We start from the raw sequence: 18,007 nt of genomic DNA, 5'->3' as shown, positions 1-18,007 counted from the left end.
GACAGATATCATATGTGATCAGGATGGTGATTTTGACACTATCTAGATATACATGCAACATCTAAACGCACAATGTCACACTGTATGACACAGATCTATGGTGTCCTAACCCTGGCCTCCATGCAGTAAGTCCAACTCGTACCTGAAGGCAACTGAAGATGGCCAAGAGGTAGTGGAAGGAAATTACATCACTGTTGACCGCCATTAGGCCCAGTAGCCAGGTGGCGCTGAGGAGCAACAGGAGGAGGAAGGCCACATGCAGAGCAGAGCTGTAGAGGAGAGAGAAAAGGGAGAGGATTCAGGCTCTGTTCTAACATGATCATTCATACCTTCCCCCTGCCCTTGTGGTCTCAGAGATCTGAGAGAACCTGATAGCTGATACCTGATGTGCAAAGTAAATCAAAGGGCATGGTAGAGCTATTACCACATCACTCTATCCAGTCCTTTCGGATCAACCAGTCAAAATCAGGAGAGAGGGAAGTGAGCAAGGTTTCAGAAAGGAATCCAGACGATATTTTTGTTGTTTTAATTGCTACTGTATGTAAGCTAATTGATAGGCTGGACTAGTGTTAGTAGGGCTCAAAGCACTCACATTGCTCCAGACATCTCAAGGGTCCACTGTCTTTTTCCGCATGAGGCTTTGGCTGCCAGAAAGAATATGGCAATGTTGACCTGAGAGAAATGCAAGAGATGGTTTAATAACAGAATAACAGGGTTTAATAACATGCTCAGGTATTCAAACAAAGAGAAACATGTCAGCGAGCTGAGTGCCAATACCAATATGTTATTGTAAGAAAAAACTCAACCCCCCCACTCACACACACACACACACAAACATATACACACACACACACACACACACACACACACACACACACACACACACACACTTACCAGCACCACAATAGCAATGGGTCCTGCGATACTCCATATGAGAGTGTCATGGACAGAGAGCCAACAGAAATCTGGGTTCCCATAGCCCTGAGGGTCCAGCCCTACTGCTAATCCTGGAAGAGAGGGTACACACTTCTTTCTCATGATTTATTACAGTATCAAATGAAATGCTAACTAGACACAGTACATCCAGCTCTGCACTAGTCATGTCTGGAGCTCCATCCCTGTCCTTGAGTTGTCAGACACCTGACAGCTCCTCTAATCACCTGAGCAGAAAGAGTTTCAGGAAGGCCATAACGTCTGTCTATGTTATAAAAACATTAGAGGGATTCCATAAGAACGTGTGTGTGTGTGTGTGTGTGTGTGTGTGTGTGTTTGTGTGTGTGTGTGTCTCTCTCTCTCTCTCTCTCTCACCAGTTATAATGGCCGGTATACCCCAGCCAATGGCATAGTAGAACCTCATGTGTCCGTGGTTGATATTGCGGATCTCCGTCAGCATGCGGTAGATGTGCAGGCCCTCCACGAACATCCAGGCAAATGTACACATGTAGAAGTAGTGGAGCAGGATGGCTACGAGTGTACACATGAACTGAAGAGAGTTGGGAGGATAAAAAAAATCAAACAAGGATTTGTCAACCCTCTTAAATGTTGCACTGAATACCAAAACAAAATAGGGTTCTTCACTGTAGGATGTTACATCATAAAGGAGCATCTTAAATTGACCCTGACGATGTCAATACCCACAATTTGCAGGTCTATATCACACAAACCAGAGACGATAAAAAGAAAAGATACTTATTCCGAAATCACATGAGCTATTTTCCTTGCACTCAATTCAACTTGTTGAAAACATTTTTGCATTTGAGCAAATGTTAAGAGTGTTATAGCAAAGGGTCTGAATACTTATGTAAATGAGGTATATCTGTATTTCAATTTGAATAAATGTGCAAACATTTCTAAAAACATGTATTCGCTTTGTCATTATGGGGTATTGTGTGTGGATTGATGGCAAAAACGACTTTCTTAAGCCACTGTATGTCCGGATGGCCATATTGTAAAAACAGTGAGGTAAGTGAAAATAAACATTTTTTGTGAAATGTAAAGAGCTAAATCCTCCTTTAAATCTAAATTAAAGCTTGTCTTTGTGTTCAACTTGCTTAAGATTGAATAAAGAATTCAATCTTATGAGTTTTTGTCTAAAATGTATGGGCTTTCGGTTCAGAAGCGGTTTATCTACTGTATAGAAACACAGGATTGCTAAGGCCCTCTACTCAACATACTAATGTGTTGACAAGACCTAAGCTCTGTTACCATTGAGCCAGAATAACAATTGATTATGAATTATCAACCCTCCCTAACTCTCTCAACAGCACCCGTCATTACTTATCAACAAACCTGAAGCATAACAGGCTTCACATCAACAGTGACCCATTTGGTAAAAAGCAAAACTGGCGCTTTTAAGTTAATTAATTAACTTAACCTATTCAGACAACCCAAACGTGTTGGGTGGCATACACCTGGGTGATTCAAGTCAGCTTTAAAACCCTTCCGACACATCAATACTTACTAACAGACCTCCCCCTAAATCCTGTATCATTATCATAACAGTTCATGAAGGCGTGCTTCAGGGATCTGTGTTGGTGCCTCACCGCATTCTCAGTCTGGTTGATTCCGAAAAGGAAGATGAGCTCGGAGAGGAAAATGGAGGCCACCAGGTTCTTGTGGATGCTGTGCAGGTTGGAGCGCAGCTTCCGGAGGACAGCCAGCAGCAGGAAGGTTATAAGGAGGGCCACCAGTGAGGCCGAGACTGAGGTGTAGGTGATGATCTTCAGGGGTAGTACTTCTCCGTGCTGAGGGGGAAGAGACATGCCAGGAACTTAGACTGGTATATCAAACTAAGAAGGCTCTAAAATAGCATAATATAAAATATTTTAAGAAAATGAACTCTTATGCAAATGTTAACTGTAAACTGTCATGTTATCATAGCTAGTAATAGTGATAATGAATTACATAGATATGTGATTATCAACACATAAAGCTTCCCTGCTGTCTGGAAATTAAAGACATGGTTAATTTCATTATTTAATTCAGCACAAATCTCTGCACTTTTTCTTAACACTGTTTCGTTCTGAGAAAAGGTCATAAACCAAAATGTTTGCCTTTGTGGAGAGGCCACAGTGTAATTGTAATATATAAAGCATGGCTTCCATATCAAAATGTCTGAAGTAAATTGCAAGACTGTACCTCTCTCTTCGAAATGTCCATGAGCACGGCAGAGCTGGTCATGTGAGTGCACTGGCAGCTGATGTGGCTGCTATTCCTGAACACCAGCTCACAGCCCTTGGCAGACCAGCCTCCTGTCCCTTGAACCCTGGACATTAATGTACAAACATATTATCAGGCTCCAAGCATGGGATAGCAGTTTAAAGCCATTTGTTTCTATATCACTTGCATCAGTCATGCAATGCAATCATACAAGCTACATACTATATACAGTATATCCTCAATCCTATACCGACAGTGTGAATGTGAGTAGTGTTTGAGCCACTTAGCCTTACGCAATGGAGTGATTCCAGAAGACACAGACTGGTTTGGTTCGCTCCTCCGTCTCCAGTAGTCTGTATTCCAGTGTGATGGGGTGTTCTAGAGGTGCATTCAGAGGCACACCCTCACTGTAGACAACCGTGCTCACGATGGGGCTGTTTATGACCGGCCGGTTGGGGAGTCTAAATAAACACGTCACAATTTCACAGTTTCAATTCAGTTATTTAGAAGACCCTTATGCAAAGTGAACATGTGGTAGTAACATTACCAATACTGAAATCTATGACTAGATACTAGAAGCAAACAAGAACACAAGCACTCTCTCTCTCACACACACACACACACACACACACACACACACACACACACACATCACTGAGGGACGGCCTGCAAACTCTAAGGAGCTTGTGGGACCCAGAGAGTTCAGTTAAGCTATTTCATACAGAACATCTCAATATTTGGACTTTATTGCATGTCTGTTTGCATAACAATGTGCAAGGTAAGCACATGGAATATTGTGCTGTGTACATTGGTGCCGTTGCCGTATATGATATTCTGAACAATTAATTAACGTATTAAACTAACCCTGTGGTCTGTTGATAAGACAAGAGAAAATGTAAACCTTTTTTATTCCTAAAATGCATTAGAAATGATTAAATGTGCATCAACACTGTCTAAAAGAAACAGAACACTGATTAGGGATGGGTCGGACTTAAGTTTATGAAAATCAATAAGTTTATGGTTGCTAGGGTAAATGAAAAAGCAATTGCTGCCTGACGTCAGCGACCCCTTAACCTCACCAGACACTGGGTATTTTCTCTGGTGATGCTCTGCCAGGGCTGCACTGCAGCCATCTTCAGTTGTTGTTTGTTTTCACGACGTTTTACCTTAAGTCTCCTCTTCAGCAAATGAAATGCATGTTCAATAGGATTTAAATCTGAAGATTGACTTGGCCAGTCAACAACTTTTTGGCACTGCTATGGCAGTATGTTTTATCATGGTCCTGCTTTAAGATGAAGTGCCATCCAATGAGTTTGGAGGCATTTGCTTGTACTTCGGGTGACAAGATGTTTCTGTACATTTCAGAATTCATGCTGCTGCTCATCATCAATGAAGACAAGTGAGCCAGTTCCAGTGGAACCCATACATGCCCAATCCATACACTGGTATGCTGTGGATGTTGGGCAGTTCCTTGGATGTTGATGCATCCCACTTGGAATAAAGGACCATAACTATAGTTACTATACAAATGTAAAATCTCTGACAATGCAACCATGAACTGGTTACCATACATAAGGCTGGATTTCAGCACACAATAATACATCTATAAATGGGCCTGTTATGGTTGGAAAAGGAAATCATGTTGGCCTGATCTGGTTGCTGTACAATTTCCAGATCTTGACCACATTTTGAGTAGAACAGGGCTGATTGCCATAAATAAGCCGGGTTGTTGCCACAAATAGGCCAAGCTTGGGCCAGAATGTTTGTTTCTTGGGCCAGAAGTGGACCGGCTCTGGTGGCCGAACCTAAACCCAATCATCACGATGAAAATGCCAAATCTTAGCCAACTTGTGGATGTGGCCGAGTTACCACTTGGAATTATGGCCCAGAAATGGTTACCACATCTAAGTCTCAAGCAACCAGACCTGGCCCATATCTGGACCATTTATCAAGTGATAACTGGGCCACATCCACATACTAGCCAAGATCTGGTCTTTTCAAGGCAAAGATCAGGCTCAGGTATGACAGCCAGAGTCGGTCCACTTCTGGCCCAGGCAACAAAGTCGTATATGGGCCGCATGCACATGCTAGCCAAGGTCTGGCCTTTTCATGGCAAAGGCTCAGGAATGGCAGCCAGAGCCCACCCACTTCTGGCCCGGGGAATGAAGATGTACATGGGCCACATCCGGATGCAGATCTTGGCTTGCTCTAGCTGTGCTGCTTACAGTAAGGAAAAAGTGGTCTTTTTTGATTAACGATTATATATCTTTAAAATTAATTTGGCCCAGCTTGATTAACTTATCGATTAATCAAATAATCAAACCCATCCTTAACACTGATTGCATCAACATGGGTTGAAAAGGATCTTTCAACTTTCCAAAGAAGGTTACCTAATAACTTTGATGTAAATCCAACAGTGTAAACTATCTTTCCTTTCAAGACACCTATTAGTGTGCTATCTCTTTAGTCACGTATTCAACTCAGGGAGGGTTGGATGTCCCGTTGGTTTACCATGGTCTCTAGCAGATATTCAATAGAAAGCCCATAACAGACAGATGCAATTTGCTCCGAAATGCCCCCCAAAAAGCTGGATAAATAAAGGTTTAAATAATAAAAAAAATACATTACTGTACCTCAGGCTTCTGCGATCAGAGTCGTAGTTCTCAGGCAGCAGCTGTCCCAGAGTTTTGTAGATGATCACCACGGCAACCGGGAGAGGGCCTAGGACCTCGGCATGACGCTTCTTCTTTGTGGATGTGTGATTGGTGGTGATGGAGTCGGTCTGAACAGACGGTTCATCTGTGGCCATCGCTGTGGACTCGGCTGTATTTATCAAAAACCACATTTTAAAACATGTTTTATATAATAGTGTATGTTAATTCAGCTTAAATAATTTACATGGACCTATTTTTAATTTGTTGGAAACAAACATGGAATATGTGTATAATTAAATAAATACACATTAGTTAGTTTAAAATAACCATCTATGAGATCAAAATGATGAGTTTTAGAATGATGAGTTTTAGCCATGCTTTTAATCTATACAGTGTTTGTTTACAATTAAGTAAAACAAGCTTATAGATCAGGTTTTGATGGGGTTAGAAAGTTGAACTAAGATCATGAGGCATTTATAAGTTTCAGAATCAACAGCTATATATCCCTAATCATAACCCTATAAGTTTATAGTCCAAAAATGGATGTACCAATCCCAGATTGCTTCTTTAAACCATTTGAAAGTCTTCTTTAGTACATTGAACATTTCTACATTTGAAACTCTGAGCCACACATAGAAAATAAGGGTGAATGTTAACTGTATCCTTATATTGTCATAACCTATTATGTACAATATAACCTATAGTATGCTATTGGTATTACACTGTTATTAAGGATTATGCCGAGGAACATTAACTGGGATGAGTTTCTCAAAAGCTTTCTACACACTTCTCCCCTAGACCAGCAAAACATATTTTAACATACACACAGAAGACTGACCTGCAAACGTTTTTACAATTGTTACTCTCTTGTGGCTTTGCAGTTGGGTTGTCAGAAGAAATTAAGTACTACTTAATCTACAAAACTTTTGAGAAACTGAACCCTGGTCAATTGCTCCTAATCAAAGCTCAAGGTATTGTATCAACCTATTGGCATCCTATGAACAATGAGACACATCAAAGTCTCTCCACATGCAGGCTAGAATTCAATGGATAGTTCATAGCAAAACGTTAATTTGGGTAAAGTTTTAGATGAAAATAGATGGTTTCCCATTTGGAATCTAAGCCTGCAGACAATGCACGATTTCATCCACGAATTTGTTCTCACAACGGCATTTACATATTTTCTGTGAACACGGGTCATCTGCGCTGAACTTGACGCCTTGACTCGTGCAGAGTTGGTTAATGACATGAAGAGAAGACGGCATCAAGTTCTATTTGAATTCTGACATGTCAGACTTTTTGGGTGTGGCTCCTTAATACTTGTGCAGTATGAGATGTGCTATGGTGCGATTAAGAATGTCAACCAATGGAAATGCAGGATGCTGTGAACAATGACAATGCGCAAGTTGTCTTTGGGACCATACTTACTGACCATACTGACCATACTGGGAATATTTTAAATAATAGCTACATAATACATTATTATTTCTCGGTTTGAAATTCCAAATCTTTTTAAAGAATAGACAGCCCCTGGTTATCGTGTCCAAATTGTCCTTATGTTTTTAAAGCTTTTACTCGGCACATGAGATGATTACAGCTGAAACAAACATTGTAAGGAAGGTTGAGAGGGGGCTTGTTCACATCAAGTCTGCTTTTGCAGTATGCATTGCATCAAGACAGGGTGATGCATCGGTTCGAATCATCTATGTTTGTGAGAGTCCACCTGGTTTAACACATTTAGGGATATAGACAGCAGGCACCATGAAAATTCCATATTGATTTTATAGACCTTTTAAGTATAAAATCACCTGGTAAACTTTCATTTTATGATGAAGTATACCTTTAATGTTGAATAAACTGTACCTTTGACCATCTCTGTCTGTGTGGGGAATTCTGGGAACAGGACGGAGGACTCCAAGTCTTTGGGATAAGCCTCCTGGATCTCCTCAAAACGTGGGATCCTTGACTGATCTGGACTTAATTGGTCCAGGTAGTCCATAGAGACAACTGATAATGTGGAGAGAATGGACATAAGATATGCCTGTTGTCGCAAGAAAGTTGCGTTGGTGAGCATTTTTTTAACAGCCACAAATAGAAAACAAATGTACAGTAAACATGTTGTCCCCCACGAATGACACAGTGCCCCTCTATTAAAGGAGGGTGATGGAGAAACCTGTAAATGAAGCAAGACGTTTTTCATGGATGGAGGGCTTTTCTCTTGGTGTGATCACCTTCTGTGATAAAAGACAAAAATAATTTGGGCGCCATTAGGCTACTATCGTACCAACTCTGTATTGATATAAAATGCTGTTACTTCAAACAAAAAATTCACCAATAGGTTAAGACAAAATATTTGCACAGACAATTTTTCTTGCTTATATTTTTGATTTGTCAAAATAGTATTCCCAAATTTGTTAGCTGAAATAAAATATTTGCACAGGCAAATTATTTAGTTACAAATAATCCTAAACAATCTCGATGGCAAGAAGTGTACTTCACCGTAGTTTAGTTAAAATTGGGCCTATACATTTTCATCAAAAAAGTGGTGTTGGAGAAAAAGCTTTTGACATACGGACAGTTTCATTGGTGGGGGACAATAACTGTATCGTCAGATTGTCATAACCTCAGTATGCTATTATTATTACACTGTTATGAAGGCTTATGTCAGGGAACCTGTGAATGCTGTATTCCTATGACTATACAACAGTATTCTGGGGAAGTAGGTGGACTCACTCATGTTGTCAGTGACAACGGTGAAGGGTTTCAGGTAAGTCCTCCTCATGTTCTGGGCCATGTTTTGGGCATATTCCTCAAAGCTCCTCAGAAGAAGGGCTGTGCCACCTTCGGACCGCTGGATCTGGTCCCAGTGACCCCTGTTGGCTGGGTCCAGGATGGCGCTGCCCGCTCGGATTATGTTCTAGAATATTTATCAGAGCCATCATACACCTCAATCACAGCTATATCATGCTGAGCTCCCCTCTACTATACCACACCATAACAAACTATACTATAACACAGTGTTCTTTAAACTTGGTTTGGAGGACTCACAGGGTGGCAAGCTTCTCCTCTAGCCCTAATGAAACCCTTGTTTAGTTGAATCAGGTGCACTAGTGCTGTGCTGGAACAACAGCCTGCATGCACACCCTGAGGGCTCCCAGGACCAAGACTGAAGAATGCTGTTTTATCATAGTACCTACCTAACAGAGACCAAAGTGATGACAGGGCTTTAGATAAGTATTCACCCCATGCGCAATTTCAGATTTAGTTTTGTACTATTTTAAGACACTGTGTATGTATCATATATCACAGATAAAGAATGCTAAATTACATATTAATGCCGAACATACACATAGTGCCTTTGGAAAGTATTCAGACCCCTTCACCTTTTCCACATTTTAATATAGTTATAGACTCAATTTAAAATGGATTAAATTAAAAGAATTTGCCATTAGTCCACACACAATAGTTTTTGTAAATTTCAGTAAATGTATTCAAATTGAAACACAGAAATACTTCATGTACATAAGTATTCAGACCCTTTGCTATGACACTCTTAAAATTAGCTAAAATGCAAAAATGTCATCAACAAATCACTCAATAAGTTGAACTGAGTCCATCTTAATGCAAGGATTTTTAAGAGTGTCATATCAAAGGGCCTGAATACTTATGTACAGGAGGTATTTCTGTATTTCAATTTTAATAAATTTACTGAAATTTCTAAAAACCTGTTTTTACTTTGTCATTCTGGGTTATTGTGTGTGGATTGATGGCAAATTATTTTAATTGAATCCATTTTAAATTGAGTCTATAACACAACAAAATGTGGAAAAAGTGAAGGGGTCTGAATACTTTCCGAAACGCACTGTAGAGTGAGAGAAAGGGAGAAGGAAAAAAGAACAGAGGAAGGAAAAGAAAGTTGACCCTACAAAGGAAGGGGGCCAACACAATAGACATACTCTCATGATCACACCTGTGCTCTCTGGCGCAATGCCAACCACCCCTGTAGAGCAGTTCCCATTGGCCCAATCACCCAATAACCTCTGTCAAGATTGGTCCTTGACCCCCTAAACCCTTCCAGCTGCACATTCTGACACCTAAACCACACCAATGAGCTGGGGTCTGTGCCAAGAATGCTCACTCTTACCATTTAGCTTAGCCATTAGCGCATTTTGGTCATGACCCTAATAAAGCTCATAGAGAACATGCTAATCACTACGCTGTATTACTTTCACTTAATCCCCAACTGCCCCTAGGCTCCACCTTAACAAGCCCTGAGGAGACATCTCCAACTGGGAAAACAGACTGTTAGCAAACCTATACCAGCTATAAGCAGGATTTTGGAGACCATTGGCGACTTAAAGAGAGTAGGATCTAAAAGCAGTTTAGTCAAACAATGTGTGTCAAAACTTTAAGCAAGTCTTAAGAAATTGTGAGAGAAAATAAGGTGAATGCATTCTAGAGTAGAGAAATTGAGGGTGTGCAAGTTCCTCTTATGGCTCTTCTCGAGAAGAAAATACATCTAGGACTATATCCTTCCTCAACTCTCAAATTGCTTTGCATATAGTTATTGATGTGTGATGATGTATTTCATAGATTCACTGTCGGTGGAATCCTAACTTCAGATCTTCAGCAGTAACTCGAATCATCAAGCAAATTTCCCATTGACATCGACGCAAGATTTACATGAACATCAGATTTACTTGCACAGATCTCGTTTAGGATTCCACCCTGTGAGATCTGAGGCAGGACATATAATGACACTACATAGCACTGTATTATCCAACATGAATCAAATTTGAAGCCACGCATTTCTGGCAGTGCACCTCGTGGAAGTGCACGTCATGTGTGGCGGCCATGTCGAAGCCCTGCTGCTGGCTCTCATACTGGAGCAGGCCGGTGAGCAGGCTGTAGGTCGTCTTCACGTCGTTGCCATGGAGAGCCACCGTGTGGTTGGCGGCACTCCCCAGCATGCTGGCCACGCCCCTCGACCTTCCGCTGTCCATCTTGGAACCGTTGCGGTGCAGCTCCTCCTAAAGGTTACATAGAAGTTAGAGGGGGAGTGGAAGGTAAAACCCAAGTGTGGCAAAGACACATATACAGTGGGGGAAATAATTATTTGATCCCCTGCTGATTTTGTTAGTTTGCCCGATTACAAAGAAATGAGCGGTCTATAATTTTTATGGTACTTTTATTTTAACAAATAGACACAGAATATCTAAAAAAGTTATAAAGTTATAAATTAATTTGCATTTGATCGAAGGAAATAAGTATTTGATCCCCAAGCAAAACATGACTTAGTACTTGGTGGAGAAACCCTTGTTGGCAAGCACAGAAGTCAGACGTTTCTTGTAGTTGGTCATCAGGTTTGCACACATTTCAGGAGGGATTTTGGTCCACTCCTCTTTACAGATCCTCTCCAAATCCTGAAGGTTTCAAGGCTTTTGCTTGGCAACTCGAAGCTTCAGCACCCTCCACAAATTTTCTATAGGATTAAGGTCTGGAGACTAGCTAGGCCACTCCATGACCTTCTTGAGCCACTCCTTTGTTGCCTTGGCCGTATGTTTTGGGTCATTGTCATGTTGGAAGACCCATCCACGACCCATCCTCAGTGCTCGGGCTGAGGGAAGGAGGTTCTCGTCCAAGATCTTACGGTACATGGTCCCGTCCATTGGCCCCTCAATGCAGTGAAGTCGTCCTGTACCCTTAGCAGAGAAACAACCCCAAAGCATAATGTTTCCACCTCCGTGTTTGACGGTGGGGATGGTGTTCTTGGGATTGTAGCATTCAGCATTTCTCTCCCTCCAAACACAAAGAGTCGAATTTATGCCAAAGAGTTCAATTTTGGTCTCATCTGACCACATCACCTTCTCCCAAGCCTTCTCTGAATCATTTAGGTGTTCATTGGCAAACTTCAGATGGGCCTGTACATGTGCCTTCTTGAGCAGGGGGACCTTGCAGGCACTGCAGGATTTCAATCCGTTACGGTGTAGTGTGTTACCAATGGTTTTCTTGGTGACTGTGGTCCCAGCTGCCTTGAGATCATTACCAAGCTCCTCCCGTGTAGTTCTGGGCTGATCCCTCACCCTTCTCATGATCATCCTTACCCCACGAGGCAAGATCTTGCATGGAGCTCCAGGCCGAGGGCGATTGATGGTTATTTTGTATTTCTTCCATTTTCTAATAATTGCACCAACAGTTGTCTCCTTCTCACCAAGCTTCTTGCTGATGGTCTTGTAGCCCATTCCAGCCTTGTGCAGGTCTACAACTCTTACCCTGATGTCCTTTGAATGTTCTTTGGTCTTGCCCATGGTGGTGGAGAGGTTGGAATGGAAGAGATTGATTCTATTGACAGGTGTCTTTTATACCCATAACAAGCAGAGATTAGGAGTACTTTTCCTAAAGTGACAGGACTAATCTGTGTGCCTCATGGGCATATAACCGGTCTGTATGAGCCAGAATTCTTACTGGTTTGTAGGGGATCAAATACTTATTTCCTTCGATCAAATGCAAATGAATTTATAACTTTATATAATGTGTTTTTTCTGGACTTCTTTGTTGATATTCTGTCTCTATTTGTTAAACTAAAAGTACCATAAAAATTATAGACCGCTCATTTCTTTGTAATCGGGCAAACTAACAAAATCAGCAGGGGATCAAATAATTATTTCCCCCACTGTACCTGGCATGCTTTGCTTAGCCCTGATTTGACTCAGTGGACAACTGTTTGGCAAAGATAGTCATCTTATCTGCAAGTACAAATTACTCTGAACTGCCAGCAAGAGGACGATGGGCTCCAACTTAAGAGCTTGGTCTCTTGCTGCTGTAATTGTCAACTACTAGTGAACATTTCATTGATAAAGTGAGTTGTGGCCTGGGGTGGTCCAGTGGTCTAGCACCATGGCCTACAATGCACACATATGCCCATGTCGGCATGGGATCGAATCCGGCCTATGCTCTGCTGACATACCCTCTCTTCCCTACTTTCCTGTCTTTCTTCACTATCTCTATCCAATAAATGAAAAATATAAGAGTGGGACTGACCCATTCAACGCAAGAAAAACACTTAAAAAAAACAACAATTTTAAAATGAGTTGTGGGTTGTGATTTCTAAATGGTGAAATCAATTTGATGAAGCAGAAAACATTGAATTAAAGATGAGAATCTCGACTTTGACCCCATAGTAATTGTTTGATTTCAAATCTAAACTGTTGGAGTATAAGAAGAAGACAACATGCTTCCTCTTTCCAATACTTATGGAGGACACTGTACACCCCAGGCATTGCTAACACAGATATATTGAGTTAGGTGAACTTAACTTAACTTTTCCAAAAGTGTAGCCTACTCAAAATCTTTATATGGTACTGACACAAACCTTGATGGGAAGTGAGGTGTACTTAAGTTTTTAACATTTGTAAAAATGTTTGTAACATATTGCTTTTGAGTGACAATAGCTCTTATTTAGTATCTCTAACAAAGTTTGTAAATTGAGCATTACTTTGCTTGTAGTTCCAAGGTGTTTCCACAAAACAACTGAGTACAGTTAACAAATCAGGGGTAATGATGGTTTACAGTGTAGCTCTTTCCACTTGATCTACAATCAGTACTGTCTTCATACAGTATAAGACAAGAGCATCTCCTACTGTATAGTAAATGGCATGTTGATGTAAACAGATGATACACACACCTCTTTTTTGAGCTGGGAGAAGGTGAGAGAGGTGCAGTTGAAGAGGTCAGGAGGAAGCCATCCGTTCTCATCACTGCAGTGGCGGACGGCAGTGCCTGCATAGGTGGGAGGGAGGAACAGAGAATAGAGGAGAGGGAAAAGGAGATTATCACTTTACCTGTATCGCATTTCAAGTGACGAATTGAGGAACATGGCCAACAAAGATAGCAAAAAAAAATGTTTTACCAACTTTCCAATACTACCATATCAATTCCATCAACAAGGTGAGCAGTAGCTAATTTCATTATATGACTGTAGAAGGCCTATATTTATGAGATGACACTTACTTCTAAAAACTTTAAGCAACATTGATATTAGGCTTTTATTTGCAAGAGTATTGTATAAGGCACCTAAATTAGATATGAATGAAATTCATAATCACGCTATGGACCTTCCACAATTGCTGCTTCACCTTGTACTATTCACTTATTTCTTCTTCATTTTGTAAATTAACAAATATGAATTTTTGATACATCCAAAGACCGATTTGCAGTGTGTGGACAGCATCACTCCTGTTGCCATTCCTTTTAGATGGAAATGTGATATTTTGGTAGGGTTTTTGGAACTGACCCGTTGACCCTTTGGGACACTTCATGGCAGCAGGTTGTCCAAATTGGGTCTTGGGCCACCAGATCCCTGCATCAAACGCCTTGGGACAGCCCTCATATACAACTGGTGATTGGTAGGAACAAAAGTTAACAAATTGAAACTCCACAATCCACATGTGAGTGAGTGAGTGAGTGAGAGAGTGAATGTTGCTTTCAGGTGAAAAAGGCAATCGCTGTGCTTACCCATACACCCGCTGGAGGTAACCTCGGCAAAGGGGTTGTCACAGCGGTTACATTGGCGCCCAATGACGCCTGTCCTGCACTGGCACTGGCCCGTGTGTGGGTTGCAGGAGCGCGACAGGGCACCCAGCTGGTAACATTCACACGGGTAGCAGGTGTCCCCACCCTTGGGCCTGAAGTAGTTATCCTGGAGACAGAGAGGGAGTGAGTTGGGATGGCCAAGGAAACAGATGCACATTTTAAACAACAGTTGACTCCAGATAAAAGGCTTGGAACTGTCATGACAGTGTGCACTAAACCAGAGGTGTATCTGGAACTATTAAAAAGAATGTCATTTAAATGTGACTGGAATACTGTATTGCTTATTCTCAGAAAGAGTTCACACTCATCAGAGGTCCTAATCAGGGGTCAACTGATGACCCATAGACACTACCAAAAAATCATTTAAATCACTCTCTTGCAATATCATGAATTGTGAATTAAATGATGATTGATTAGTGATTCCACTGTCAACACATACAGTATGAGGTGTAAAGTGTAAAGCACAATATTGTGATTGAGTTGCATGTCCATGTTTTTATAATTATTATTGTGGTGTATTTCACGACAAACCTTACCTCAATGGGATGTATACAGTACACACAAGTACAACTGTAGGGACATACTTTGAACATCGTGTACAGCATACCTTGCAACGACACTCCCCAGTGGTCTTATTGCAGTCCCGATAGAATCCTTTGGTGGTGTCACAGTTACAGGGGCCACAGACAGGGTTCCCCCACCAGCCACGCGGGCAGGGCAGGTTGGCTCTAGAACAACAGAACCAGTCTTTAGTCCTATCAAGAACAACTCAGACACAAGGCCCTTCCTTTAGTCCTACCAAGAACAACTCAGGCACAAGGCCTTTACTTTTGGGCATGGTTATCGGGTGTCTACTGTAAAGGGGGCTTAATATGGCAATGTTTTCACTCAGTAATTTAATTTGTACTCTTGCCTAATAGGGTAATCAGTTTAGTCTATACCTTGGTCAAATAATGCCTTGATTACTTATTGCATTTAATTTCATTGTTTACATATCAAAGTGAGGATTGTCCAAAGCACCAACTTTTGAGGATTTACATGTTGTTGTGGTCATCTTCAAAGTTGTTTACGTGGGTCACAAAAAGCTAAATAAGGATGATACAAGCTGAATTAAATGTAAAAGGTTTTGAAAATAAAAGGCCTGTGGTATACTCATTGCTCCGTAGATATTTCACAAATATATATTTGTTTTTGTGAGAAATCTTCGAAAAATAACAATAATATGACCACCCTATCATCCAGATAATATGTTAATATGAAAAGCGTCGTCACGTCTCAAAATTGATATCTATCTTACCTCTGTATTGTTTTATGTCTTGCAGATTCAAGAAAGATGTCTAGTTCAAAAACAAAGTGAGCCTGTCAGGTAGCCTAATGCGAGTTACTGTAGTAGCCCAGCGCTAATTAGTTAGGATGCTATTTTTGACCACTATTTTTCTCTGGCCTCCATTGATTTAGTCACCCTAATTTTGGCCACACTTCAAGGGTAACAACTCCAACTTTTGAATGGATTATCTTAGAGACATGCGGTTTCGATCATTGGCTTTCTTAGATGATTATCTACACAATTAACATATATTACATGTATTACACACATTATTTTACCCATTGGTGAGAAAATGCATTTTTGATTGTACACCCTCCAGAGTACCATTGGTGCTGAGTGGTACAGTAGGGTTCAATGAGGTAAGAAACAATGTGAAACATTTTAATGTGTGGTTGAGTGAGCCGTCACCGACTCAGAGGAGCACTAACATGCACACACACATGCACGCACACATGCATGCACACATGCACACACACACAGCAGTGTGATGGGGACTGACTTGTTCTGGCAGTACTGGCCGTAGTAGTTGTGGCCACACTGGCAGCCGTAACCGTGGGTGAAGCTGGTCTGGTGGACGCAGGTAGACAAGTGCTGACAGGGATTCAGAAGACAGGCGTCCACACAGTCCCTCCCATAGTAGCCTGGGAAAGAGGCATGAGTTATAGTAAGGTGTGTGTGTGTGTGTGTGTGTGTGTGTGTGTGTGTGTGTGTGTGTGTGTGTGTGTGTGTATAATCAAACATGTTTGCGTATGTGTGAGTGTGTGTGTGTTCCTCTATATACTGTAAGTGTGTCCATTTGTGACCGAGACAATCTTGTTCGCATGACCACAGTATCTACATCTAAGAAAAGTACAACAAAAAATAAGCCCAAAGCCTCACATCCTGGCAAGACCATGTCAACACTAAGTAGACCCATGGTGACTTACCAGGGTGACACACACAGGTGTGTGAGGTCCAATTGTCTGTGCAGCGGCTGTGTTCTGGGCAGACATTGGAGTCACAGGGGTTAGCTACCTCACAGCCCTCCTCCACTCTGATCCTCTGGCCCTGATGCATGTTCACGTTGGCCAGGTTAGTGGACGTCTCCCCCATACGCACGCCCTGTAGACATCAGAGAGGATGATCAGTGTCCCACACTGAATGCTGAATGAACACGTCATGATCGACTGATGGGTATCTTAAAAAACAAGCCGCTACAATTGCTTTAGTTGACGAAGATGTGTTAGATTTCCATAATGACTGTGTGTGACACATCCTCATCCACCTATTTGAGGTGACCAGCCAGGTCTAAACATAATTGGATCACAATGTGTCTTTTTTCAACTGTATGCACAGTATCTCATTGAATGTGATCACATTCCAGGCAGGGATGCAGTGTGCATGTGTAATGGTAATGGGTAATGGTCAGTGAATCTTTTTTTTTTCATATACTCCAAAAGTTTGGATTTTAAATCAATTGACTATGAGGCTAAAGTAAAGATTCTCAGTTTTTATTTGAGGGCATTTGTGTACATATTGGTTTCACCATGTAATACTGACAACACAGGGTATATTGCTATTTCAGGGCACCAAAAGTAAAGAGACAAATGGCTTGACAGGTGTTTCTGGTAAGTGAGGTGTGTTCCGTCACATCATTTGTGCAGGCATATGAGAGTACTGATTCTAGGCTTTGCATTTGCCTTTAGTCTGCTATTGGTGTCTGTCAACAGAAGGTGTCAATGACATTTAAAGAAACCTTTATTAGGCTGAAAAATCAGGAAAAATAGTCAAAACCTTAGGCTTGCCAAAATCCACATTTTCAAACATCATAAAAAAAGAAAAAGAAACACTGGTGAGCTCAGCCATCGCAAACAGGCTGATAGGCCAAGGAAGACTTCTACAGTGGATGACTGAATAATGCTCACCATAATTAATACAAACCCTAAAACAACTGTCCCACAGACCAGGAACACTCTCCAAGGGGTAGGCGTGAATGTGTCAAAGACTACCTAAGCAGAAAAAAAGGTGTACTGAAAAGTGTATTGAAAACATTAAAGTAATTAGTAATTAATATGCTTAAAATATATTCATGTTTTTCTATGCTTATTTAAAGTACACTAAAGTTGTACTGACTTTATACTTTTGTGTACTTACTCAAAGTATACTTTATTGTCATGTAATTGAATCTGTTTATTAGTATACTTATATAATAGTGTATTTCCAACACAATAGTGTATTTCTAACAAACTTATGCCCTGCTCCTTTAACTATACTCAAAAACCACTAGTTATCCTCA

At 41.1% G+C, this 18,007-nt stretch overlaps 1 protein-coding gene across 1 annotated transcript in view; it reads right to left on the bottom strand.

Annotated features, from left to right (window-relative positions):
• The window catches only part of LOC310802260 (cadherin EGF LAG seven-pass G-type receptor 1-like), a gene marked incomplete at both ends in the record, with an annotated part of 97,771 nt that overhangs the window by 23,834 nt on the left and 55,930 nt on the right, over positions 1-18,007 (bottom strand). Inside the window, 17 exons of the mRNA XM_083666550.1 lie at positions 143-269; positions 593-672; positions 895-1,007; positions 1,309-1,483; positions 2,544-2,744; positions 3,139-3,265; positions 3,453-3,620; positions 5,793-5,982; positions 7,677-7,820; positions 8,547-8,730; positions 10,637-10,843; positions 13,498-13,592; positions 14,107-14,208; positions 14,328-14,511; positions 15,013-15,133; positions 16,232-16,373; positions 16,659-16,833. Of these exons, the coding sequence (XP_083522676.1) occupies positions 143-269; positions 593-672; positions 895-1,007; positions 1,309-1,483; positions 2,544-2,744; positions 3,139-3,265; positions 3,453-3,620; positions 5,793-5,982; positions 7,677-7,820; positions 8,547-8,730; positions 10,637-10,843; positions 13,498-13,592; positions 14,107-14,208; positions 14,328-14,511; positions 15,013-15,133; positions 16,232-16,373; positions 16,659-16,833 (2,535 nt within the window). The remainder of the gene's footprint in view (positions 1-142; positions 270-592; positions 673-894; positions 1,008-1,308; positions 1,484-2,543; positions 2,745-3,138; positions 3,266-3,452; positions 3,621-5,792; positions 5,983-7,676; positions 7,821-8,546; positions 8,731-10,636; positions 10,844-13,497; positions 13,593-14,106; positions 14,209-14,327; positions 14,512-15,012; positions 15,134-16,231; positions 16,374-16,658; positions 16,834-18,007) is intronic.

This window comes from Argentina silus (assembly GCF_951799395.1).
Source record: "Argentina silus genome assembly, chromosome: 3".
Classification (NCBI taxonomy): Eukaryota; Metazoa; Chordata; class Actinopteri; order Argentiniformes; family Argentinidae; genus Argentina; species Argentina silus.
Note: the sequence above shows the minus strand (reverse complement) of the source record. Positions and strands in the feature narration are given on the sequence as shown.